Source organism: Eubalaena glacialis, chromosome 7, assembly GCF_028564815.1.
Source record: "Eubalaena glacialis isolate mEubGla1 chromosome 7, mEubGla1.1.hap2.+ XY, whole genome shotgun sequence".
Classification (NCBI taxonomy): domain Eukaryota; kingdom Metazoa; phylum Chordata; class Mammalia; order Artiodactyla; family Balaenidae; genus Eubalaena; species Eubalaena glacialis.
Genome location: NC_083722.1, coordinates 98,408,093 through 98,435,731, shown reverse-complemented (window position 1 = coordinate 98,435,731; position 27,639 = coordinate 98,408,093). Strand labels below are relative to the sequence as shown.

Here is a 27,639-nt window from a genome sequence, read left to right as displayed (position 1 = left end):
CAAATTTTAGTCATTCTTTTATATAGTTCCAATCATGAAACTAAAGTTTTAATAAAGTACTTAATAAAAATTTTTTAAATTATTATGGTAATATGGACCCTGTTGGGGGGTTCCTAATTATTTAGTTAATTTACAGAAAATACAGTTATTATATCCTTTGTATTTTCTTAGCCTCTTCCCTAGCTCCAAAGAAGTAACAGTGTTCCTTTGGTCTCTTGTATTGAGTAACATCAGGCACAGAGTGTTTAAATTTATATGTGTAATGGGATGTGAGTGGAGTAGGAAAAGTAAACAAACATAAAAACCTACGTGGTGTGGCATCACCAATCGGTAGCACAAATAAATTCAATTTTGCTATGTTTTGTCAGAAAATACGTTTTTCTCAGGTGTGTAGGGGAAAAACACAGTATGCATGGCTGCATGCCCTTTTTTCTTACTACTCGTAATGGACTAAAGGCATATTAATCAGATTAAATAGCTAAAGATATGTTTGTCATGAACTGATTAATCAAAGATGATTTGAGGGTCATTATACAGTTAACTGAGAGGGTTTAACTAGCAAAGGATTGTTTAGAAATATTACCTGGAGATTAAAAATGGACTCAAACACATTTTAATTTGCATAGAAATAAAAACATCACTGCTACCAGTGTCTAATTTTTTAAAAATTCCTGGTTTCTATGGTTGCATTTTATGCCTAATGCATAATTACTGGTGTGAACAGCCAAATGTTTCAGAGTTAAGCCTTTGGTTCAACTCTTCTAAACTCCAAAGCAGAAATCAAGCATCAGATATTCAGACCTTAGAATTCATCAAAATGTGACTCCTTCTTTAATATACACAAATAATTTAAGCAACGGCTTTGTAGTGGCTGACATACAATGCAAAAACAGATTCAGGGTGACTGAATTGTGACATAAATTAGGAGATGGCAGATAAGAACCTTTGCTAAATAACATAATTATCTGGTGTAATGATGTGTCTTTATTTCGATGGCATGCCAAAGAGTGTGCTGCTAGGCTGATTCCCATAAAATGTGAAGGAAGTGTGATTTAACATTAACAAAACTTCATCAGATGGAGAGCTTAGTTAAATTAATCCAGTGAAAGAGCCCTAAGAGGAATATTTAGCTGTTCAGTAGAAGAAGGGAAAGATAAAGAAAAGTGTCTGCATTTGCTGCAGTATTTTAGGATGCCTGAGAAAACACAAAAGGGAATTAAAAGATTCGTATGCTAACATGCCTTACAGCCCAAGCAAATCAAAAGAAAAGATAGGAAATTATAAAGTTAGCAAATGACAAAAAAGTTGTGAAAATAGGACTTAAAAGAAATATCTTAAAAAGTATGCTCCCAAAATAACTGGAGGAAAACCGATTGAAAACACAATGGGAGAAAGAGTTGTGCAAAACAGAATGGAGAAGTTTGAACATTGCGAGGACATTTTGGCTACACTTTCATTATGTTTATGATGATGAGCCTATTGTGTGATTTTCCTCAAGGCTTTGAAATTTCGCAAATGTAAAGCTGTATCTGCAGCTTACTTTGAGATAGATGGATGAGATTCAAACACAGCCAGGTGAACTTAAACTAGTAACTGTATCCCCGAGGTCTTTGTTTTCCCTCAGATATAAAAAGTGAGGGAATTGGGCTGGAACATTCATGATTATTACCCCTTTAACTCCAGCTTTGTAATTCAGTGATTTCAGAATATGTGTATCTCAGAAATGCCTCCCCTTGCTATCTTGAACGTGGGTAGTTTTGAAAGTGATGGATGCTAGTGGGATTTCCAATTCTAGATCCCCTTTGGCTACTGAATTATTGTACTCCTCGGAATCTTTACAAAACTAACAAACTGGCTGAGAAAGGGAGGTCAACTTGGATGTGCCTCCTAGTCTGCTAATTCTTTCTTCTTAATTATAACACATAATTTCATATCAGATCAAGTCCTTTATGAGCTTAGGGAGTTTATCCCTGTTTGTTGAATTTGCATGTCTGTGTCTATATGTCACCAAAAATTATATTGCATGTTACATTGAAAATCCAGTCAGTCATTTGAACGTTGTGGATGCAGGATGCTAAGCCACTAAGAGGACTGAATTATTTTATTTTATTGATGTGAATTGACTCCATCTTTCAGTACATTGACAACATATGGACTTATCCTATACCTTTTATTGATATAAAAACAGAATTTGAGTGCATATATCAGTTTTCAGAAGAATTTTGGTCTAACTGGAAAAAATGAGGAACAAATAATGTGTACAGTATGACAGTCTGCATTTAGATCCACAGATGGACACTATACTACTTCAAAAAGCTAATTAAAAACCTACAGTGTAGTGTTTAATATTACACATGGCTTTGAAATCAGAGCTTCCTGGAATTGAATGCTTTTCTATCATTTACTGTCTGTGTGACTGTGGACATGAGGCCTAACTTCTCTAAGCCTTAGTTTTAACTCATCTAAAAAGTATAAATAAATGATAACTTCCATAGGTATCTTGTAAAAATTAAGTGAATTGTTGTATCTAACATTTTAATATACTGCCCATTGTAGGTAGGATATTAGTGGATATTATTATTGTTATTGTTATTATATATGATGAGACTCAGGGTCAACTATGAGAAGGGTAGATTTCTGGCTGTATTGGTTAATTTAATCTGAGATAGAATGAAAACTGTATGTAATTAAGTATATCTAAGCATCCCTTGAGTGCTCAAAGAGTCAACTGTTGGATCGCTCATAAAATAATTTGATTCTCTACTTAGAGAAATTATGGATGAAATATATCCTGTATTGAGGAAGGGAAGTCTAAATCTAAATCTTTGAAATGGCATCAAGTATGAAGCTAACTATGGATTAAAGCTGCCACACAGTAAACCTGCTCCTCCTACATTCCTTGTGTAGGAGATTTTCCTACCTACCCTTCAAGTGCCAGGTCAGTTACCTCCAACCTGCTAAGGCCTTTCTCTCCTCCTGTAAGCTGCATTCCTGAGTCTCTACACCATCTTCTGTCTGTGGTGACACATGCCCCACTGCACTGGAGCTGTTGACCTGCCTGCTTCCCCCGCCAGATTCTGGGCTCATTCAAATTTATAAACCTAGAATCTTCTACACGGCCTGTCAAATTGGTTTGCAGTTGTGCTTATAAATAAGTGAATGGTTTGACAAGTTACACTTAAGGATCAGATTTGTCACTCTAACTCAGTAATTCTCCAACTATGCTCTCAGGAGATCCAGGGGATTCTTAGGGCACTCCACGGGCTGCTTGTGGCTGAAAAGTGATGCGGGTTTAGAGAGGGGCTCTGATTCTCCCTCCAGGACATTAGCCAGATTAGTTCAATTTTACTTGTTTTACGAAATGAGATCTTGCATAAATTTCATTTGGAAATGCTTTTTAATTCTACTGTTGAAAAAAAGAAAAAAAAAAAGATATAGGGAAATAATAGCCAGTGACTTAAAAAAAATGCTCTGACAGCCTCACTCTTCATTTTGAAAATATTAACAAGACTCACTGTCACATAATTGGTCTGGCTTTTATTTCTTCAACTGGATCATAATTTCTACCAAGACAAAAATTATATTTCTATCTATTTCTATTTATTTACTTTCTGTATGCCCACCAGTATCTCTAAAAAAGGGTGGGCATAACAAACACTTGTCAAGCAACCATTTTCTTTCCAAGTAAGGAACATTATACTTTAAGCATATCAAGTGATCACTTTTTTCTGCCAAAGTCAAACGAAGAATGAAAGGTCATTTGTATAAATTGCACTAATAACTGACCTTTTCTGTCTATAAACTTATTGCTGTTGAATATTTACGTAAACTTTGGAAGATATAAATGTCACTCAGAAATTAGAAGCAAGCACTTAAGTAAGTTGACACCATTTGAAGGCCAATTGTATTCATGTTTTCAAAAAGTAACTGAACTGAGGACTTATGTCTCCTCAGCAATGAGATAAGATGAGGAGCTGAGCATGTTAGTACAGGAAGCAGAGTTCTTAGGGGAAAGAAGATGAAACAAAGTTTCTATTTTTTAAATGATACATTTGCACCAAATCAGTGTTTCTCTAGGTGGTATGGAACAGTCTCAGCTTTACTTGGGAGCAGAGAGAGTGAATTTGTAAAAATGCAGATTTCTCAGCCCTTCTTCTTACCCACTAACTCAAAATCTTGAATGCAGCTCTGGGATCTGCATTTTTCACAAGGTTCTTACGCATAATCATGCATGATCTTGAAATCTTATACACGAAAATCTTATGCATGATAATGAAATCTACCAATCTAGCCAATGAATTCATAGCAACTCTATGATGAAGCTTATGCATTTTCAGTGATAGCTTATAGTACAAGAATTTATAAGATGCTATTTATTTATGGAACTTCTTTGCTTTGCTGTATTTGCCCTTGGCTTAAAACCACAGGATGTTATTACCCATTATTAAAACATTTTAAATAGGGAACTAAAGCAATGATAGTCTAACTAAGGCAGTAGTGTAAAACAGCACACACCCAGCTGGGCAGGCTGGGTTTAAAGGCAGGCTTTACATCTTTAATGAACTGGAGCTTTTTCAGACCATGTCAGGTAGGTGGCTCTGCAGGCATTGTGCTAAAGGGTCAGTGCTCCAGGCCAGTGGAGGCCAGTGGGGATAAAGAAAGGAAGATTGGATGGCAAGAGGAAAAAATAGGGCAAGACTGACAGGGGCACACATAGGATTTTAGCTTGTTACATCTTTGCGTGACACAGGCAAGAGTATCAGATGGCTCTTGACATCTTCAGCATGTATTCCCTTGGAAAGGCTCACCTTAACAAGGCTTTCAGGAGTTGAGTATGAACGATTTAAAATTTTATTACAAAGAAGCAGCACAGAAGGGAGATTGTAATAAGCCTGGCATTATGCAGACTGTCATTCTTCCTTAAACAGGGGAACATATGGTTCATTTGCCTATTTGATACTCATGCTACCTAATGTACTAAGCACTATTGTATTAAGTAGTTGGTGATACAAAATAAAATTAGTTTTATTTGCTTGTTCCATTAGGAAGCTCTGCAAGGAGGAAGGGCTAGGAAATCCTGCTTACCAGTTGCTACATTCTGGCTAAAGTTGCATTAAAAAAAACATGTGTGGAGGGGATATTTTATTAAGATTGAGCGCTTGGAGGTAAAGGTTTAAAAAAAGAAGGAATAGTGGTGATTTAGAAAGCAGTTATTGAAAAATGCATAGAGAAGGGTCAAACAGGGAGAGAGCATCATATAATCGGCTTCCTTACAATGAGGCAGCCAGACTCCCATTAGCTGATGCCCCACAGGGTAAGATGGCTGTGAAAAGGCTCCAAGGAGGAAGTGGAATGATAGCTAAGTGTTGGGCAACAGGCTCTGTAACTAAAGGAACTACTTTGTCCAGGTAGCTTAGCAAGGAGAAGAATGAAGACAGACTCTTTTTTTTTATTCTGTTCCTTTTCTGTGTCACTATGCTAAGGGCTTTCAAATAGGTTCTCCCAAGTGTACCTTATTACCCATGAAGAAAAGAAAGATCAAGTGACTTGCTCAATAACGATCAATTATCTCTTGGCACAGAGAATGACATCTCATCCTTGTTTCTCCTCATCTCCTTCTCTCTCATTTCTGCTTCCCCTCTCTGCTCTTCTTCCCCTGGCCCTTTCCCACAAGGTACTATTGTGTCTAAGAGGGAGGTCTTGGGAGTTGAAGTGCCATGCAGATGGAAATGGAGTGGGCCCACCAAATTGGGGGATTGAAGACGAAACTATTGAATAAGCATCACTACTAGATTCCATGCCACCTAATGGGTTCATTATGTTCCCACAGGGTACACCGTTTTATGAAGTGCCCAGGCCACGCAGGTTTTAATGGTGTCATTATTGTAGGATAAAGCACAAAATCCAGGATTTGATAAGATCTGTTTAGAAGTATATATATATATATATATATATATATATATATGTATCTGGGTGGAAAGAGGTAATGAAATTGGTTCCAAAAGGTCCAACAGTCCTCTTATTTCAAGTCTGTGGAATATGATCACATCCTGAAACCAGTTGCTCAGGGGTAGGGGCAGAATCTCTATGACTGAATGAGTTCGATTCTCTGTGAATTTCAAAGTGCTGTTTGTATTCAGCTCTTTGAGATTACCAGGGTAAAAGCGGTACAAACATAACCGTATGCTCTGTGGCAACTGTGTCCTTCAGAAATGTATCTGAATATGAAAAAAGTGTGCTTTAGTTTTTTGAGATATATGAAAAGCCTGGTATACTGCCTGTCAGATGGAGGTGCTTAAAATGGTTATTTTAATTATTAATGACAATTAGTCTAACATATAACTGGATTTTATTTTACTTCATTTTATGAAATGACGGAGAAATGTGGTGGATTTTTTTAGGAAAGTGAAGAAGCAATGTGATGGGTTACCTATTAATTCAATTATTATGCTTTCAATAATAGGAAAAAAAATCTGTCCATCTCTTTGCTTTTGTTGTTCAGAGCTTGTGTTCCCACTCGGACAAGATCTCAGGTGATTTAGGCGTCTTAGTGAATGCTGCCCTTCAGAGGATGTTTTGAGCTGTCTTCCCAGCAGGTTCACATTTCCTGCGTTTTCTATTAAATTCATGAGGTGACCCCTGAACAGGTAGCCAGCAGTCACTGGGTGTAAGGAGATAAATCTAGGCCTTTGATTTCTGTCAGTTCACTTGCTAAGTGGATCCACAAGGCAAAAAAGAAGCGATTAATCAAACTTAGCAGATGTGGAATTGATTCCTTCAGTTGCCTCAGAATGCCTTGCACGGATAAGCTTAATCTGTATTCATCTTGACTTCCTGTGGTGAAGTCTGTGGTTTTTCCCTTGGCTGGTGGAGGTAAGAATGTGTAACTTGGATTTGCATAAAGGTTAGGATAACAGCAGTAAATGCACCCAGTGGTAACAGAGTGTATACAGATCACCCCTCCTTTTCACACATGCTATGTCATTTGAGTCTCACACAACTCCAAGGGTGAGACAAGTATTATTTTCTCTATTTTTCAAACAAATCAACTGAGAACCATTGAAGTTAAAGGACTTGCTAGAAGTTAACTTAGTGAGAAGTAGAGTTCATACCAGAACTCAGATCTTTGACTCCAAATAACTTAAAAACAAAACACTTTCTTATGAAGGCATATTATGTATCATCTAGTTGGCCACTTAAAAATTATCTACAGAACCTAGTTTAGTATTTAGGGTATAATTTTTGCTCATCAGATCTTTACAGAATGAATGAATGAACACATCATTGGTCTATTAATTATTAAATACGTTTTTGGTTTAACTGCAAAATCTCTTAATTCAGGTAGACACAAAACAAAGTAAATTTTAACTTTCATTGGTTTAGCAAAGTAGAAAATATTCATTGGACATCTGTTATGTTCCAGGTTTGTTCTGGGTGCTGGGCCCATAATGGCGAGTTAATGAGTGGTGCCTAGTACTCTCGGGATGCTTAAATCTAGATGCCAAGGCCCTCTGTAACCTCTGAATCCATCTAAACAGATCATTTTAGCTGTTTTGACAATTCACAGCAATCACCATGTTTGGCTCAATCACTTGGTCACCTGAACAAATCAGTAAAACATATATAAAACTATGAGTATGAGTGTGATAGAATCTGCAATTTCAACCTGCCAGGCTAACGTTTTGCATTGATTTCTAACATATAATCTCTATTCTGGCAGTCATTGCATGGGTAGCATGCTTAGTATTTCTGAAAGTTGTTTTCAAATTATTTCATCTTAAATAAGTCCAGGAAACAGTGACCTCAATGAAAAAAACAGTAGGCTAGTGGTTTTACCCAAGGTCAGGCCACTCGTCAATGACAGAACTGGGACCAGAATCCTGGTGTTCTGATTCCCAGCAAGGGACTCTTTATAATACATCCCAGTTTCTTCCACAGGAACACACCATTGCTTCTCTTCAGTTTAGGTGCTGTTTCTAAATGACTGGTAGCTCCAAAAAGAAAGAGGTAGATGGAGTATGACTATAGATTCCTGGCAGGAAACCAGGCAGCCTTAGGGCTCTGTAATGCCATCTGCCTATTTTTAGTTGGAGTAAAACTTTTCTCTTCTGACAGCCAGCCACGAATATAGACACTTGTAAAGATGGAACTCTTAAAATAGTCAAAACTTTGTGACACACAGGCCAATAAGAAACACTAACCATATTCAGAAATGTTGCTTGATCTGAATTATCAACACATGAAATTTGGTAAAATCACGTGACAATAGCTTTCAGAAAATAAATAGTTTGAATATGTTCTCCATTATTTGCAGAGAGGAAAAGATCTGGAAACAGAGATGGCAGATTTGGCATCAATTCTAAGCTTTGCGTTAGCTATGTGATATATGCTGTCTTGATTCTTGTAAGACTGGAAGAAATTGTCAAAAAATATATATTGCCACCATTTTTATAAGTAGGGCATACAGTAAGATTACTTTGAATAGGCTTCTTTAGAGTCCTTTCAACCATTTCTAGTTACACTTTATTGGAAGCAAGTGTAGCAACAATGAAATTTCAAAGTAGACAGGATGGTATAGAAGTTTTATAACAGACAAAAAACTTACATTTCCCCATGTAGATATTTCCAAGGTCAAGAACTAAAAACTGTTCCTACTTGGAATCATTTAAACTGTTTTCTGTACCTGATTCTTTTAATCTTCCTGTGTATACAGTTGTATCATGCTTTAACAGAGTATGAAAGGATAGGAATTACATTTATTTTGCTATTTAGATAAAATATTCAGGCTGATGTGGCATTAAAATCTGTGTACTAAGACTCAGTGTTCTGTGTTTGAGTTTAGGATCTGGCTCTATAAAATTTGGACAATGGACTAGGTCTCTGTCTCCTAGGGTAATTAATTTCATTAGTTTCGGAAATTATGGCTACCTCTATGGTACACACACACACACACACAAGTGTGTGCACACACAGTGTAAAAATGTATACACAGACTCTAAGTCAAATAACTTTTATTCATATATTGCAAATGTGAGAAGAACTATTTTGTGGCATTAGGTACTCTTTTAATTTTCTCCTCCCCAAAGTGTTCTTCCAGTGTGGTAGCTACTTACAAGCTGAATGCAGTTACTTTGCTAGAATTTGGGATCTGTCCTGGCAACACTGACTTGAGAAGGAGAAAAGATCATGGAGAAAAGAGTCAGTTCCCTTCTAATGGCTCATATCAAAGCTATAGAAGAAATAATCAACCTTAGGCTTGAATGGGCTTGGAGACACTACTTGGCTCTCTGTTCTCTTTTAGGAAGATGAGATGCTTCTAATCCATTTTGCATATAGAGGCCTATCAAAGACATGTGACTTACTCTAAGTTATGGTGTAATTAGGATAGAATAGAGGCTGGGCTATCTCTTCATTGTACCATACAACCTCCACAGTAAACGGTTATGCCCTTTCCCTCCTTCCCTCCTCCTTCCCTTCCTCCCTTCCTCCATTCCTTCCTTCCTTTCTTCTTTCCTTCCTTCTTTCTTTCCGTTTTTTTATCACTGCTCTAATTTTTACCTTCAGCCTGTTTGGAAATCACCATGATAAGACTACAAAAAAGCCATCAAGTCAACACAAATATAAGCATGGGTGCTGCATTTCCCAGTAAGCTGCATGAAGTCAACTCTTAATTGAACCAGTCATCTCAGAAAACAGTAGAAGAGGGGGCAGGATAGGAAACATGCAGAAACACAGAGTCTCACAGAGCTGGCTGTGTGTGACCTTTGCAAATTACTGCTTAAGGTCAGCTATACCTGGCAGAGATATACATCTGTAATTACTGTACTCTGCTGGGGCTCGACTTTTTTCCCCAACTTTTTAGGATGCATATTCAGGAGATAATTTTATTTGTTTTCTTTTGCTGAAACCTCTAATGAAATTCTAAAGCAATGAGTGAATGGAATTTTGAAAGAAGAATCTGTAAATAAAAAATCATGTTGGCCATTCCTTTAATCCCAGTGAGACGATGCTGAATCTGATATAACTATTAGTGACTGTTTGGAGGCTAAAAAGATCCCAAATTCATCCTATATGGGGCAAAACAAATAAAACAAAAATCTGAAAAGCTGTTTTAAAAAGCAGTTTCCCTTGTACCCTACATAGCTTTTCTTTTCTCTCTCTCTCTCTCTCATTTTCTTAACTCCATCTAAATCTTTTTCCTTTTCTTTCTCTTCCCAACATGCCTTGCATTTGGGTCTTTAAAGGTTATAGAAGGTAAACAGTAGTCATTCTGGGTCTTTAGGTGAAAACTTACAGTCGCTTTAGTAAATGAAGCAGAGCTAATCGATCTTTCTGAACCCTCAGTACAGAGCCTGTGTTTGAGCCTGTGGGATCTCTTGAGTTTTCCTGTTCTACAGCAGTATATTTAAACCTTTATTAGGATTTAGGAATGAAAGAGAAAACATTTAAAGAAGATCCACATCCAGATCTGTTGGGAGTGCTTGCAGCAGTTTCCCAGGTAGTCTACATGAGGAAGGAGCCCAGCTGGGGCAGGGCACAGTTTTCCTTTCACCTTTCTTTTCACCTTAGTTTCGAATTATCTGTTCTTATGTCTTGAGGCATTTCCTCCCAGAATAGCCTTTCTCTAAAGCTGGTAATGCCTTACATATTCATCCTTTTGGACATGTTCATTCATTCTGCAGATATTTATTGAGTTTGGGTTCTGTGCCAAGGCACAGGACATACAAGGATACATTTGACAGAATCCCTCTCCTGGGAAAAGCTTCAGTCCGGGGCTGTAGAAACCCCTGGAGACAGAAAACAGTAAGAAAAGAAAGAGTGCCTTTGAAGGGGCTTTCTCTTGTATATCTTGCCATGTCAGGAGAGGGTCTGCAAGGCAGCAGATATAACGGTGAGAACACTCTACACAATTAACACTGTTTATTTGCTTGTTTTAACTTCCTTTTCTCTCTTCCTGACCACAAATGCAATCTGAGATCAGAAATGACAAAATGGTGTCCCTGCAACCCGCCTATGGACATTTTTTCCATAGGCTCAGAAGTTTCAGTGCCAAAAATCAGATTTCTAGCTTTTCCTGAAATGTTAGAGGTTCTTCCCATAAAACATTTGACTGCATTCAGAGTTATGACTGCCTCTTTTAGGTGTAGAACTCGCTCTCCAGTCCTTCACAGTCTTCCAAGATTGACAGATAGCCATTTTTTCATCACACTTTAGTTGTCTTTTCTTTCACTTGGCCTGTTTCATTATGTATGTTACCTGCCTGGTATGTATATGAGTTTGTGACGCATATGATGCTAAAGAAGTGCCCATTGAACCATTTTTCATGTCTTCAGCACAACAGCTAATTCATAGTAGTACCCCATTGTATATTTGATCACATAGAAACACACATGGGTCATTAAATTAGAGCTGCACCTGTAGTCAAGTCAACTCTGGGTATACAAGGTTCTACAGCACAATGGACTGAAATGTATTATGAGTAGAGAAAAACACCTGTTTTTGGGCTGTCAAAACTCTCCCAGAAAACATGCCAGTGCCGATCAGGGATTTCTCAACCATATCCATAGTAGAAGGAAACCTCTCTTCTTTCTCTACAGGAACCTCTCTACATTTTTCTCATGTGGTGAATTCATTTTGTCCTGGGGTGAACACCTGTGTGACTATTTAAAAACCGCAACGCCAGGTGTGTGAGTATGACTGCCTCCTTTGTTTGTATAATGCTCTTCTCAATGATTTCTCAGCAGGCTGGGTCAGGAAAAAGCCTTCAAACTGAATATAGAAAAAGGTGTTAAAGGATTTTTTAAAATATATCTGTTACAAGTGCATGCACTGAAAATATTGCAGTCAAATTATAGAAACAGCTCGTAGCCTTGTAAGATCCTTTTGTTTTTACCATCATGTGAAAATGTTTGATATCTCCACATATGTAGTTGTAAGTTGGGAGGGAGTAATAAGGGAGGGAATTTTGGAAGACCTAGTAAACCCTAAAAATCTGGAAGATATTATATTACAAAATATTTAAAATATTAAAACAAAAGAGATTTGTTTACCTTTTGCTTTGTCTCAGGCTCTCCATTCCTCTTTTCCAGGAGATGGCGGCCCTAGGGAAAGCATTCGGTTTGCATTCGATCACGATATCCCCACCAACTTGAACAACTGAATTTTTTTTAATGGGATTTTTGGAGAAATCAGGAGCTGAGGCTAAAAACAAAATTACAAAATTGTTAAATTACTAATATCTGTAAACAAAACTTTTTTCAAGCTACTTTGCTCAAGGTTTTTTGGGCTAGTTATGGATTTGGCATTTTGGAGTCAGTTTCCATTTGTAAAATGAAGATGACAGTAGATATTACCTCAGAAAGTTAGTCTAGGTCTTGAATGAGATAACATTCAATAAAGAAGGGTAAATAGTGCCTGGCACAAAGTATGGGCTCAGTAAATGTAATTTATTTTTGTTTTGGTGCTGATCATTGTGATAACAAAAGCAAGCTGGAGTGAGGGAGGAAGCAAGTTACAAAAAGTCACATTCTTAATAGTATTTATAATGAAGAGGGTGAAGATGGTTCCACAAGAACAGAAGACGGAATTTTAACCCTGATTAGGGAAATTACTAAATCTGTTCTAGCCAAGATAATAATCCAAAATGTGAATATACATATATGACAATGAAATACCTTTGAAGTAAATCAGAAGTACATCATCATTATTTTAGATTTCTTCAGGCGTGCCTTTAACTAGAAAAATGGGAATAGTCTGCCTTCTGTTGAAGCAGGCAGGCTGAGTAGAAACTTAAAAAAAAAAAAAAAACCCAATCTTTGTCAGTTTCAACAAATACCAGTTCATGAGGGTGATAAATAATTAGACTGCCTGGGTGCATCCAAGTCTTCCCAGCTCCATTCTTGTGGGAACCTATGTGTCCAATCCCCATTCCTAGCCTAAAGTCTACGTGAACTGAAGTTCTTTCAGATATGCCATGTTCTCTTGCTTCTGGGCGTTTCGAGTATGGCTTCTCTGTCCTTCCACTGACTTGTGCATGCTTTTTCTTCTGATCTCAGCTTAAATATAATGTTCTCAATTTAGTTTATGTTCAACTGATAACACCTATTCAACTCTTCACTGTAATAATCATGATATTTTAAAATTTAGCCTTTTTTCTCTGTGAAACTACAGGTTCTGTGAAGGTAAAGATCACTTTAATTTTGATAATTATGTTTTAGGTGCTTAGTACACAATAAATATTCAATAAATACTGGCTGAATGAATAAACAAATGAATCAATGTCCATCACCCATATGCTCATGAAACTGTCTTTTTGCTTGATTCCTCCTCTCTTTCATCTCCTATCTTCATACCATTAAGAAAGCCTTAGGATGAAAGATATCAATGAGTCATTTATCCTGACAGACACCACTGGTTGACTGTCCCAGAATATCATCTGCAAACCACTTCTATCTCAACATTTTCCACTATAGGGGCTTATTTTCCCAGCTTCTCTTGAGGTCTCAGTGGTCACATGACAGGGTTCTAGCTAATGACATAAAAGGAGTCTGCTGTAAGGGCTCAGAAATTTTTGCTTTTCTAATGAAAAGGACTGTCCGCTCTGTCTTCTGCTTTGAGTATGGACTTGATTTCTGTAGCTACAGCAGTCATCCTGGAACCAGGAGGCTACAAGCATGAGGAAAGAGTTTAAAGAATAACGTCATCAAGTCACAGTGCCATTGCTCAGCTACCACCCCTGAAGTTCTTATTGAGATAAAATAAATCGTTGTTTAAGTCTCTATAAATTGAGGTTTTCATTTCTTGTTTTCTTATTTTCAGCTGAAAACATTCCTAATAGATGCTTTTGGGGTTGTATTCAAAACCTCATGCTGGGATCAGCTTTGGAGGAGCCCCTTCTGGTTTGGATGAACCCAATAGTGGGCTCCTCCAAGCCCTAATATGCTGCCCTAGCAGAATAATAATTCTCACTTTGCATTTTTGTAGAAGCTAACTTAGACATTTTTCATTATTTCAAGGAAAAGCAATTTCTAATTTACAGAAAAATTGGATTCATATTACATATAATCATAGCTTGCTAAAATGTCAGTTTGAACTTTTTGGCTATAAATGAATGACTTACCTAATACTCTCAATTCTGCATTTGCATAAATTATCTGATATTTGTTTTCTGCAGCACATTGGTAGATACCAGAATCTGACACATTCAGCATAGTTATGATAAGTGTCCCATTTTCTATTTGAATTCTTTCCTAATAAAAGAAAAGTCACATAAAGATGGTAGTGTGTTAACGTAGGTATTCTCTTATCATTTATGCATATCTATGAGCTATGATATTTTGGTGTATGAGAACTGTTGCTTATGAAAATGAGGTTAATATACTTCAAGATCCTGAGAAGCTTTGTGGAGTTTAAAAAAATGGAAATGTTCTTAGTATAATTTTAGTGGTTAGTATATTTTATGTTACCTTATTTCTTTGAATATTGGCATTCTTTGCATAGAAGGTATGTTACCTTTCTGTTATACGGTATATAAAATAATTTGGAATACTCTACCATTACAATTTTCCAGAAAACATGGTTGACAATAATGTTAGACGTGGGTAGAGTGATTAGCAAATTTCCTTGGATTTCCATCATAATGTCTCAAAAAGACTTGATAATTTTCTAATTGAGTACATAAGTTGAAGGAGCTAAATTCTTCTTTTCTGCAGTGGACTGTAAAGTATGTTTAAATAGCCAAAATCGGTTACAGAGTCCCATTTGGGGTATAGAAATATAATTTTGAGTGTGTAGAATGAAATAGTTTAATAGTGCAAATATAACTTTAAATACTTCAGGGTACCTATTACCATCCTCTAAAGATAACAAAAGTAGGCTGGAGGAAACAGGGGATGTTATATGCAAAAGGGATTCAGGAATTAAATTTCAGTAAAGCCGAAACAAAGAACAGTGTTCCATTCAGATTCTAAACAACAGATGTTCCTTTTATCTCTAACTGTGCATATAAGTGCAAAGTAGAGTGGAGAATTAACACAATTATTTGGATAATTTGATGGGAAAAAGAACCTTGTCTCATTTTCTGTATATTGTAGAATAAGGTATGCTTTAGATTGAAAAATGTGGATAACTGCCTCAGTTCTCTACTTCCCTAAGGTTAGAGACAGCCATTAGCTTTCATAAAACCAAGATACTGGGTAATGATTAAGAGCTTGGGTTCTGGAATCAGATTATGCTTAGAATACTAATTCTAACATTTACTAGCTGCGGTGTGACCTTGGACAAATGGACTTAAGCCCTCGTGAAACCAATTTTTTTTCATTTATAGAAATAATAATCATATCTCTCTCATAAAATTGTCATGAGGACACAATAAGATAATGCATGGAAAATATTTAACACAGGGCCTGGCTCATATGAGAGTTCCGTGGATGTTGTTGATGATGATGATGATGATGATGATAATGATATCATCTGAATATGGATCCATCACTGAGTACTGTGTGACCTTGTACAAGTTGTGTTCTCTACCCTTAGTTTTCTCATTTGAAAAATGGTGATAATATTAATAGCTATGTGAGGATTAAATAAATTTAAGGATTAAATAAATTAAGGTATATAAAGATTATACTATATTTCCTGGCACCTACTAAACACTCCAGAAACATAGTTTCTGTTAGTAACAAAATTTCCCTAGCAGAGTAGGTGAATGTTTAATATCAGAACAGTTGCTTACCTCTGGATTGAGGCGTTCACCATTCTTTAACCACGTGTACCAAGGGTTTGGCTTTCCACTAGCTTTGCATTCCCAAAACAAGCTGTCATAGATGGACAGGTATGTATTTTGGATTTTTTGTTCCCATTCTGGAGGGGCTGTTTCAAAAAGAAACAACAGCAGCTCTTTAGCAAGTCAGTTATCCAAGACATTATTTTACATTCCAAGGACTGTAGAAATCAGAAGGACAAGGCTAACTGGGTCTGGTGGTACTGTACACACATGATTTGAGGGGAGAGAAATGCAGGACCCCCGAAGTGGGATAAGAGAAACCCTGTTGTAAATATCAGTGGACCTTTTGCGTAAGATTGATGTTTGCCTTTTGTCATTTTGGTGCACCTATATAACAACTTGGGAGTTGTGGGAACAAGGCTAGAGAATAATTCCATGTTAAATATTAGTATATAGGTCAAGTTAGAAAATGTATATCAAATCTGAACCCTCTGTGGGCAGAAGGCCATTGATTACATTTGGATTAAACTAAGTAAAATAATTGTATCTATACCTGACATAATTACAATTCAATAGTTTGAAGCATAAATCAAATATCAGCCTCATCACATTTTAGTACGGTTATAATCCAGTTTTTTTTTTTTCCCTACATAAAATTCTTGACAGGGAATGAGAACTTTTGGAGTTGTATATAGGTTAAGCATCTAACTTTAATCCTAGGCATGAATTTTCCAAACCTTATTTTCTAATCTGAGAAAGTTCTACATAGTTCTGAAGCAAAAAGCAACTGGTATAATTGATGTTGAAATGTTATTTAAGTGTAAGGTAGTATTATCCTTTCTAACATTCATGGAAACAGGGGTGTATAAGTTAAATGCTTTAAAATTAATATTTCTTCTGTAATGATGATAGGAAACTTTCTGGATTTGCCATTTAATCCCTCTCCTTTGTTTAGATCTATTCTAGATATGTTGGAGTGGAGGAGCCTTCCTTTGGCATCTCAGTCTATTACAAGCTAGGTGTTTTACATGTGTTGTACTCAATTCTCCCTCCAAACTTTTATAGAGGATTTTGTTGTATGGGTGTTAGGTAACCTGCTCAAGAAGACATAGTTAGAAAAGATAAACCTATCTTTTTACTCTGAGAGCAGAGCCAAAGTCAAGGGCTTGTGTTCAGTTTATTTATTTGGGAGTGCTGGCCAAGGGTAAGGTGTCAGGAAAAGGGAGAGTCAACAGGGAAGGAAAGAGTTAATGCAAGGATGAGTTATTGAGTTGACCACCAGCACGGACGATTGTTACTCCATCCTCTGTGAATGTATAAGGAGTGTCTATAACTGCCTACCCAGGAAAGGAGGAGGAAGCATTTATGCATTGGCTCTTTTTCACAGTTATTCAAGGGCAGTGCAGGTGTTAACTATTAGAACATCCAGGTTGTGTGTGCTTAAGTGCTGAGTAGGTCCTTGAAGGGGCCAAAGAAAACTGGAGCAGGAAACAAGATGGCCTTCTGTGGCACCTGCGGTAGGACTCTGTCAGGCTACACCTGCAAACCACGGTGCTGAGCTGGTCACTGCAGCAGTAGTTGGAGAAAGTGGAACTGAGAGTCTTTGAAATGATGCACAAGTATATCTGACTTTCAGGGTGTTTCCACTGTAACTTCCGCTTCCACAAAGATAGAAGGTCCTTCAGGGAGGAGAGGAGGAAATCATGATGTCCCACTGTGGTGAAAAGTAAGCCTAGTTTACCTCCTGTGGAAATCAGGGCAACTTCCAGTTACAGAACATGTTTTTCACAACCTTGAGGGATAAATGAAGGCAACCCTTAGAAGAACTGAGTGTATGGGTGAAATTAATTCATGTTTCTATTTATTATTTTTAAAATGTATAATTTGTAGGTAATTGTTTAGAAATTGCCCTAACATATGTTTGACCAGGAAGAAGAAATGCATGGTCATATAAAATCCACATAGTTTACAGGAGTTTGAGATATATATGGTTTGTTGCTTAGTGCAATAACTGTAACTTTAAACCATATTTATTTATTTAATGTGTACATTCTTTGGATGCTTAGGATTCTGAAGAACAAAGTTTTAAATCATCAACTAAGTAGGAACTACATAAAAAAAAAAAAAGCTTAGGATTTCAAGTCTGCCATATGGGCTTGGGTTTTAGATTTATTTTTTCCCCGTCAATGGTTGTGTAACTCACTTAACTCCTCTAAATGTGTTCCATTTTTTATAATGAAAATAATATTTTATAAACTTATTTTGGAGGTTATAAGGACACAATATAGATGGATATTTTTCCTTCAATTACTTTATTATTGATTATAAATGTGTCACATAGAAACATGTCACATAGAAAATGACTTTTGGCCATGTATAAATACAGTTTTAAAAAGTCCCCTAGTACAAATGTATTAAATTTAGCAAAGAAGTTAAGAATATTTTAAAAGCAACAAACGTTTTGATAACTGTGAGGTATATTTTATGGTTTTTTGGCATCAAAAAAAAAAAAGTGAATTTCATGCAAGTGTGTATTTTGGCCTGGATGAAAGAAGACATAAAGACAACTTTTAGAAAATATATGCTTTCACCATCTCTCTTAAGTCCATGACAGATTCTGATAATTGAGGCAAGTATATTTTTTAAATGGAGTAATGAGTTTATTTTTCTGTTACCTACATATGAGTAGACAATTATGGGAAATATAAACAAATACTGAAAACTACCATTAAGTATTATGTTTCTCCTGTCATTTTCTCCTTTTGTAAGTTCTACTTGGGATTATAATTAAGGTTTTCATAGGCTGTTGCTGAATGTTTTAAGGGAAATATATTGAATTCCATTCTACTTTGTGTTATAAACGTCTATGGCTTTTACATGACATTGCTGATATTTCCAAGGCAATTATAATAAACAATAGCATGCTATTATTTATTAGCATACTATGCTGAAATTAAAGCCACATTTTAAAAATGGTCATTCCCATCTGCTAATCATTGTATTAATAAGCATCCTTTCCTGGAAACGTGTCTTCTCTATTTCTCCTATGACACTTTTCCACAACGTGCTAAAGACCTTCACTATTTACTATGAAGGATATGACCAATTATTTCATATACTTTTTGAAATTCATTAGCTCACCATAGAAAATGAGTTGACCTTTTGCAAGATTTCTTCCTCGAAGGTTACTTGCAATGCACTCATAGACGCCTTCATCTTCCTGTTGAAAGTTTGGGATTTCAAGGATAGCTTGGGATTTGCTGTACTTGACTTTCCCAGGCAACGGGCTTCCATCCAACCTCCTCCAACTAATATCAGGGACTGGACTAAACAGTTATACCTCATTAGAATAGAAGATGGTTCAGTCTTTATGACAGCAGGATAAAATAAGAATTCCTTAAGCATAACTCTCAAGGAAAATAAATCAATCAATATATTATATTGTGACTAGTTTTCAGATCATGCAGTCATTCGCCATTCACTCATCCAGCGATTTATAACACTTTATTAAGAGCCTGTCATGTGCAAGTCACAGTACTAGGATCAGGGAATAAACTGATGACTGAACTAAACATGTTTTCTGCCCTCATGTTGCTCACAGACTAGTGGGGAAACAGGCAATAAACAAATTATAAAAAACAAATATATCTGTAAATTGCAATAACTGAAACAAAGGAAATAAGGTGCAGAGATAATAACAAGATTATATCAGTTTAAATACGGTGGTCAGGAAATTCTTTGTGAGGATGTGACTTTTAAGAGGAGGCAAGCTCTCTCTATTTACAGATTCTAAGACAAAAATAAAGATTCCTCTATAGCTAAATTGGTACTAATATGTAACTGAAGACATATGTGATGGGTGAGCTAAATTATCAAAGGGGATCAGTATTATATAACAGACCCAGATGAATTGGGAGCACAGAATCTATGATCCTCAAAAGAATGTACTTATTATACCCAAACTTAAAACAAAATGACATAAAAGATAACTTTGCATTGTGCTCTGTCTCTTTTCAGAAAGAATTTGTAAAGAATTCCTTTATTTATAGGAATTTAGCTTAAGGTCTTAAATCTAGTATGTTTAGTCTAATACGATTATCTTTTAAAACAGCAAAAAAAATACCATGGTGAGGAAGGCCTCACTTGTACAGATAGAATATAAAGAAATGTAGGTTATAAATAAAGTTATAACCAGAAAATCTTCCCTAATAAACCAATCATTTGTAAAATCAATCCCCAATCTATTCGCACTATCATCTTTCCTTTCTTACTTTCAAGTAATTCTTCATTCCCTTATGGATTTTCAGGTGCTTTAAATATTTCTGTTCTAAACGTATTTCAAATAAAAATAGTAATAATAGTAAATCATTTTGCAAAGCCAAATTATAAACTTTGTAGAAGATGCAGAATTTTTTTCAAGTCCATGAAACTAATGTAGGAGAACCATCCAGTCACATACAAAGTGGTTGACAAATGAAGATCTACTGAGTCTGAGCAGTAAGAACTGCAGAAAATTGGTGGTGATGACTGAGTAGAGACTTCAATTAAAGCAGGAAAACTGATGAAGGCTCAGGAATTTTTTATTGCAAACAATGATGATCCTGCTGTGCAAATCAAAGATATACATCATGCAGAAAGTCATACGTGTGCTCACACATATTTGACCAGAAACATACTCCCCAATCAGTGTTTGGTTCATCTGTTTTTCTCGGAATTAGCATATAGTGACAAATACAACTTGAATTTTGTTAAACACAACATCATTATGTATTATGATAAGTTTTGTTTTTGTCCTTTTAAGAAGCCTTGCCACTCGCCACAACTTTAGGTTGATATTTTAGTAAAATGGCATATTCTTGCCAACAATTAATCCAGATAACTGGTTTTCTTATTCATTCATTTTATGAAATACCAAACTAAGAATAAAAATAAAGTTCTAGAAGAAAGTTTACTCACAGAGAAAGATCTTCACCAAGTCTGGGGCAGTATTATCCAATTTTTAAAAATACATGTAACGTGTATGTGAACATGAAAAGTTAGTAGCTATAGGTGGTGAGAATATGAATGCCTTTTATTCTCCTTTTTTCTGCTTATCTCAATTTTTCCATTATTTTCCTACAATGAGCATGTATTACCCGTGTAATAGAAAAATTCTAAGAAAATTTATTTACAAAGAGAAAAATATTATAAATAGAGGCTCTGATATTTATCTGAATTCATGATCCTTTGTTGTCTTTTTATGATAGTGTATCCCTGAGGTTTATGACAAATACATGCAAAACATTCAACTAAAAAACATTTTAACCTAAAACATTCAGACAAAAAAAAAAAATTTCAGTAAAGACTATTTTCCCATTGTTATATCATTGTTCTTTATTTTAACTATGAAGACAGAAGTCAATTTTTAACCTAACTAAATATCTAAATCTCTGAACCAGGAATTGCATAGTTTGACATTTAATAATAATAACTATAATAATATCACAATGAAGAGCTATGGTTTATTAACCACAAACTATGTGCCAAGCACTATGTGCCAAGCACTATGTGTATAATGTGTAAATATAATTTCATTTTCTCTTTCTATAAGTGAAGGTGGCGCAGCTGGGATTTATTTCCAGGTTTCTTTGTCTCAGAATCTATGTGCTTACAAGACAAAACAGACATCACAGCTACTGTAGAATCATCCTCTGATAGCTTTCAATTTTTGTGGTTTTGTAAAAGTGAATCACCATCTTAAGTGGCCCAATTAAGTGGGGGTAAAAAGAACAAGTCCCACCAATCCCAATTATTCTGACTTTTCCCTCCAAAAGAACTCAGTGAGGACACTGGAGTCTCTGGACAAGCATTTTTCCCTTGAAGGATAAAATGATGTATCCTATATAGACACACCTTTCCAATAGAAGTAGTGTAGCAGATAATGTCAGTGCTTCACCCGTTTTCTTTCTTATCCCTTAGCACCCCAAATCCTGATGTGCTTTCACCCTCAACAGTTAGTACATGCATCATTTTGCCGTCAACTACCCTTAAGCTGCTGTAGCTAACTTTTCCTTCACAAAAAAAGAGCTGAAAACAGTTAGGAATTTACATACTCCTTGGGGCAACTCTCAACCAATAACTGACTAAATGAGGCGTAAATACTCCAGCTCCCCTGCCCCTGATGGTGGAATACCTCTAGGTGTGACCTGCACTCTTTCTAGAACTCCTGTACAAGGCTGAGGCAAATTTGTCTTCTGTGGAGCTTTGCATGATATTATACTCTGCCTGGCTACTCTTTTTTCCCAAGTGGGCTTGTCCATTCTCTGATGGGTTCTTCATAGGAACTCTTCTAAAAAGTCACTTTAAAAAAAATACCCTTTCAAGATCTACTTCTTGGAAAACCAGTTTATTAGAACCCCCAATATGCTCTGATCATGTTCCACTTTGATTACAATACCAGCTGTAAGTACTTCTCAATATGGTACTTCTATATAGCCACTAGACACATAAAAATGATATTCTGTGGAAGTGAACATTAATGGCATATAAGACCAAAAACTGAGCAGTAGAATCCTTGTGAAAAACCATGAGTGTGGAATATATTTTCAGAACAATGCTCTATAGGGTCAAAATTACACTAGAAGGCAAGAAATGTGAAAGAGACATGAGGCTGAAGAGAGACATAAGTTTCTCACTTAAAGAACATCCTCTAGATCTTGTTTTTCTTACCTCAATTATGTTTGGAGTGATACATCTTCTCTCATAAACCACTCAACTATTGAGAAGCTTATAAGATTCAGTGAACTGGCTTCTAACATAACTTTCAATTTTGAAGTAGGGTATAAGAATTAGACCTCTGTATTCTCAATCTGCAGTGGACATGTGTTGGTTTTTGTGTGTGCATTTTGATTTTCCTTAGAAAACCCAATGCTTACTATCTTTAGTCCATCTGATTTGAATTGGGAGGACTGTACCTCTGGCTGCAGGACTGAGCACAAGATTCAGGTCTTGCCATTAGAAGCTAGTGTACCGTGGCCACCATGGTTGGTCAACTCTGGGAACTAAGACAACCCTATCAGAGACAACTAGACTCAGTTCTGGGACTGCTTTTGGAGGAGCTATTAAAGAGAGGATCTTTTGTCACTAGGGTTTCCTCAGACAGTGGGATATAGCTTGGAGCTTCTAGGCAACACTTTTCCACCACATGGAGAAAGTGTCTTTGAAAGTCAAAGCTAACACAAAAGAAGGAAACTTGGAATTCTTTACAGGTCTAGATTAAGTCACGCTTGATGCCAAAAAAATTAAAAAAAAAAAATCTCCTTGAACATTTCCATTAGTCAATACAGTATCTTTTTGTCTTATGCCTGTTTGAGTAATTTTCCTGCTGCTTTCGTCCAAAAAAAGACTTTACAAGTAGTGTCTGAATGCCTGGGTTCAAATCCTAGCTATGTTATTTTCTATCTGTGTGATCGAATTGTATGATATGGTAGATTCCTTCAGGATATTATATTTTATACTCTAGATATTTTGGAATTCTCAGAGCGACTAAACTATCAAAAAATAGTCACTCAAACATTTAAACTTTTTAATCAAAAGCCTTATCAAGTGCGTTTTGTGGCTATATTTCATGTTAACAAAATTTCTAATGGGAGAAAAATCAAGCAGTTTTATATGATTTCACAGTTACTAATTAAACGTTGAGATTTTGTTTTCAGATTTGTTATGTCAGTACAAAATATGAATGTCATGAGCCTCTTGATTACCACTGGTAATGTGAGATATAGGGTCAGGGAGAATAAATGTAAAACATGTGCATTTTAATGAAAAGTTCCCATTTAGTCTGGGCACTTTTTATGAAGACACTAAATGAATTGCTTTAGATTTTGCACTGTCTCTCTTTTCTGAAGACATCCCAAATGGACAGTGGGTAGAAAGAACTAAAATCAACAAAAGATGAAATTTTTTTAGTAGTGAGCTTTAGTTTTAAATGCAAGTTAATTTTTCCAAGAGATACCATTCTGTATAAATGATAATACTAATACTAATACTAGTGCTAATATTAATAACAAAGCTATTATAATAGAATACTATTTATACAGTACAGAGCAGAGTGCAGTTTTTACACTTACCAGCTATATGTTATTGCATATTTATAACATAAATATTCTCATTTATAGGATAGGGCTTAACACTAGTATGTAAGTCACAGGATTAGAGTGAAGATTAAATGATATAATACATTTCATGTGTTTAACACACTGTCTAGAACACATTAAACAATGTATTTTTTGTGTTAATGACAAGTTAAAAAATAATTTAAGATTATTATGTTACTGTTATCATTTCAAAAGCCAGATTCCTAGCTTATATTTATCTGTTTTCTATTCTCCTTTAAGAACTCCATATGACTAGGCATTTGACATAAATTGATTTATGAATCATACATAAACTAAAATCAGATCTCCATACTGTGAACGAAATGGGTACACAAGCATGCACATATGTCTCTAGAAGTAAATGTCCTGCTTCTTCCTGTTTAATACACTGGCTGGTAAGGAGATAATGCCTCTGATCATAGCGGTCATGTTCATTTCCTCATCATGAGAGCAGGGATCTCTCAGGTGAGATATAACATGCTTTGCTGTAAAATACTTTTTTTTTCAGCCTGGCTTATCATCTAGAGCCATTATGGTAGAGAGGAAAGAAATTAGACAACGTTCTCCAAAGAGAAAAAAAAATGCGTTGTAAGAAAGCTGAACGTTTATTTATGAATATTAATAACCATTAATTGAGTGCTTACTATATACCAGGATTGTGACAGATGGTGTCCATATGTCAAGTTAAATACTCAGCTGGAAGTTGTTAACAATCCTAATAACCTTTTTGGAATGGTACTCACGTTTAGACAGGTAATTTCTGCTAAATTATTACGTGCCAATTCTCTTCCACTTAGAGTTCCAGTACAGGCTAATTTACTGTGATCCACCTTCCAGTTCTCTGAGTTGCCACCCATTCAGTTATTAGCACTAGTAGACTCCTTCTCCTTCTGTGGCTTTAGCATTCTATTTAGGATCTACCTAGTTTGTCCACGATGATGATATTAGTGATGTAATATTCTCTGGCAGTTCATTTTAATTTAAAATAAGTGATCTATTTAAAGTGCAAAGTTAATATATTAATATATGAAGAATGCCATGCAGCAAGGGAGATCTTTGAAGGGTCTTCAGAATGGAGATTATTATTAAATCTCTTGAAACTGTCGTTTAAAGGTTAAGTTAAAATACATGGTGCCATTATCATCCTAACTACAGGTATCAGCCATTTCTGGCAACATTTCCCTTTCAGCTCCAGTTCCTCCCCACTTCTTTTTTTTTTTTTTTTTTTAATCTTCACAAATATGGTGTCAAAATCCAGCTTGGATACAAATCTCAATAAAGAAAATCAATTTGAAGCAACTCTCTCATCCAAAGTTTCCTCAGACCATAGATGAGGCATTCATGAACCGTGTATTTCAAAAAACTTTGCAAAAGCCTTTTCTTATTTTGTTTCTATATTTTCCTGAAATGTGAGTCCTCACAGTTCTAAAATACTACTAGATCATAAAAGCAAAGTTTCTTTCTTCCTCCTTCCCTCCCTCCTGCTTTCTCTTTCCCTCTTTTTGTCTCTTTCTTTCTCTCCCCCCTTTCTCCCTTCCTTCCTTCCTCCCTCCCTCCCTCCCCCCCTTCCTCCCTTCCTCCCTCCCTTCCTTCCTTCCTTCCTTCCTTCCTTCCTTCCTTTCCTTCTCTCTCTCTCTCTCTTTCTTTCTTTCTTGCCCCTCCCTCTGGTATTGTGCTTCTTAAATAAGCATTGCCATAAATAAGGACTTTCACTCCTTACTCTCTTGTCATCATGCTTTTACAGAGTGAGCATCCCATTAATTTTATCTGGAGGCAGAGAATACATTTGTTAACCCTCTGGCCTAGTTCAACCTGAACTGGAAGTTAAATTAAAGCTCTTCACACTCTTGTACGAACTCTGCTTCAATTCTATACTTTTAGCCCATAAATAGAATTTTCATTACTAGTGCTATTTGAGAAAGCTTATATTTCTTCCCTGGATTTCTTAAATCTCATTATCCACAGCTTAAATCCATGCCATACCAAGTTTTTAACTAGAAACTGGTACAGAGAACCTGTTTCCTAAGATGCTTATATTTGGGATTATTCTTAACTTGCACCGCATTTCGGAAAATCCCGTCAGTGGCCATTTTTAATCGAAGAGAGGGAAGCAGAATAACAAAATCAGCAAGGAGTGCCTTTGTTAAATTTTCACACTGTTCAGCTAGCTGCTTTCATTTCCTCAACTTGAAATATTCATACAAAGAGCTTGAAATATGAGATTGTCCTATGGGGATACAATATGGATAAATTCATGAATTCTGTAGAAAAGCAATCTTACTGTTATGGAAAAAGGAAAATCTTTTTTTTTTTTTTTTTTTCTGAGTGATCCAAACGTAGTCATGATCCTGTTCTACTGGTCAGTGTGTATACCAGGTTTTCCTTGGGGGAAAAATGTTATCATGTGCACGTATTTATCTGGTATTTGACACTTGACACTACAGTTGCTGCAGCCAATTGAAAAGCCACAGACGGTTTGGACGTAATAGCAGTGGTAGCAGAATAGTACTTGCATGTAGAGTAAAAGGACACAGGTGAGTTTTGTGTAAATGAGTGCAAATTACCTAACATCTCTGAGCCTCAGCTTTCTCTTTATAACTAGAGGTAACAATGGGTACGTAAAAGTCTTCTTGAAAGGATAAAATGAGGATATACTATGAGAATACATTCTGAAATATAAAGTTTGAACCAATAATAAAGCTTACTAAGTTGCCTTATTACCATGATCATCACATAGGGACAGGAAGGTTCTATCATCCAAAGAGTCCCTAAGACTTTATTGCTATTTTCTACTCCACAATGTGAGTAATAATTTGCACATGAAACTTAAAACTGGAGCCCATAATTTCAAGGTGTGGTAGAGCTGAAAATGATACTGCACTTAGCAGTTAATTGACAGCTTCTCCATAATTTTTTTTTTTTAAAAGGGTTATACTGAGTTTGTGAATTTGAGAATTTCTTTAATTAATTTATTTTTGGCTGTGTTGGGTCTTCGTTTCTGTGTAAGGGCTTTCTCTAGTTGCGGCAAGCGGGGGCCACTCTTCATCGCGGTGCGCGGGCCTCTCACTGTCGCGGCCTCTCTTGTTGGGAGCACAGGCTCCAGACGCGCAGGGCTCAGTAGTTGTGGCTCACGGGCCTAGTTGCTCCGCGGCATGTGGGATCCTCCCAGACCAGGGCTCGAACCCGTGTCCCCTGCATTGGCAGGCAGATTCTCAACCACTGCGCCACCAGGGAAGCCCCTCCATAATGTTTTATTAATACATAATATTAACCCTAAATAAATACTTCACCAATCATATGAGTGCTATGTTACACTACAGCAGAGAAAATGATAATTTGGTTGAGGTAGGTTCTCGAGGCACGTGTTCCTTCAGAATTATGTTCAGAATTGTAACTCCTTAAGAATTATAGAGCTTGACCTTACCTCTGCTCATAATCATAAACTTAAATATAAAGGAGACATTGTATATGGTTTTTTATATTTAATCATTCTATTATTAATATATCTAACATTTATTGAGCACATTATGTGCCAGGCACTGTGCTAAGTGCTTCACTGAAATCATATAATAATACCATGAGACACAGTACTATTGCTATTAACATTTTGTAGATGAGGAGATTGGGACTAGAATAGGTTGAGTAACATGCCCAATATCACACAGTAAGTTTTAAAAGAAAAGTTTTGAGCTAAAGTCTGTCTTTCCATAGTGACTGAGCTCTAAACCACCATGTTTTTCTGCTCCTGTGTGAGCTAACCAGCTACCACATGAGAATCAC

At 36.1% G+C, this 27,639-nt stretch overlaps 1 protein-coding gene across 4 annotated transcripts in view; it reads right to left on the bottom strand.

The window, feature by feature from the left end:
- The window catches only part of CNTN6 (contactin 6), a 150,125-nt gene that overhangs the window by 55,124 nt on the left and 67,362 nt on the right, over window positions 1-27,639 (bottom strand). For 2 of the 4 annotated variants that reach the window (XM_061195541.1, XM_061195542.1), the window contains 4 exons: window positions 18,866-19,045; window positions 15,734-15,870; window positions 14,120-14,249; window positions 12,051-12,201 (listed from right to left, as the gene is read on the bottom strand). In XM_061195541.1, the coding sequence (XP_061051524.1) occupies window positions 12,051-12,201; window positions 14,120-14,249; window positions 15,734-15,870; window positions 18,866-19,045 (598 nt within the window). Of the gene's footprint in view, window positions 1-12,050; window positions 12,202-14,119; window positions 14,250-15,733; window positions 15,871-18,865; window positions 19,051-27,639 lie in introns of all 4 variants that reach the window. The other 2 variants (XM_061195540.1, XM_061195543.1) reach the window with 2 other exon arrangements.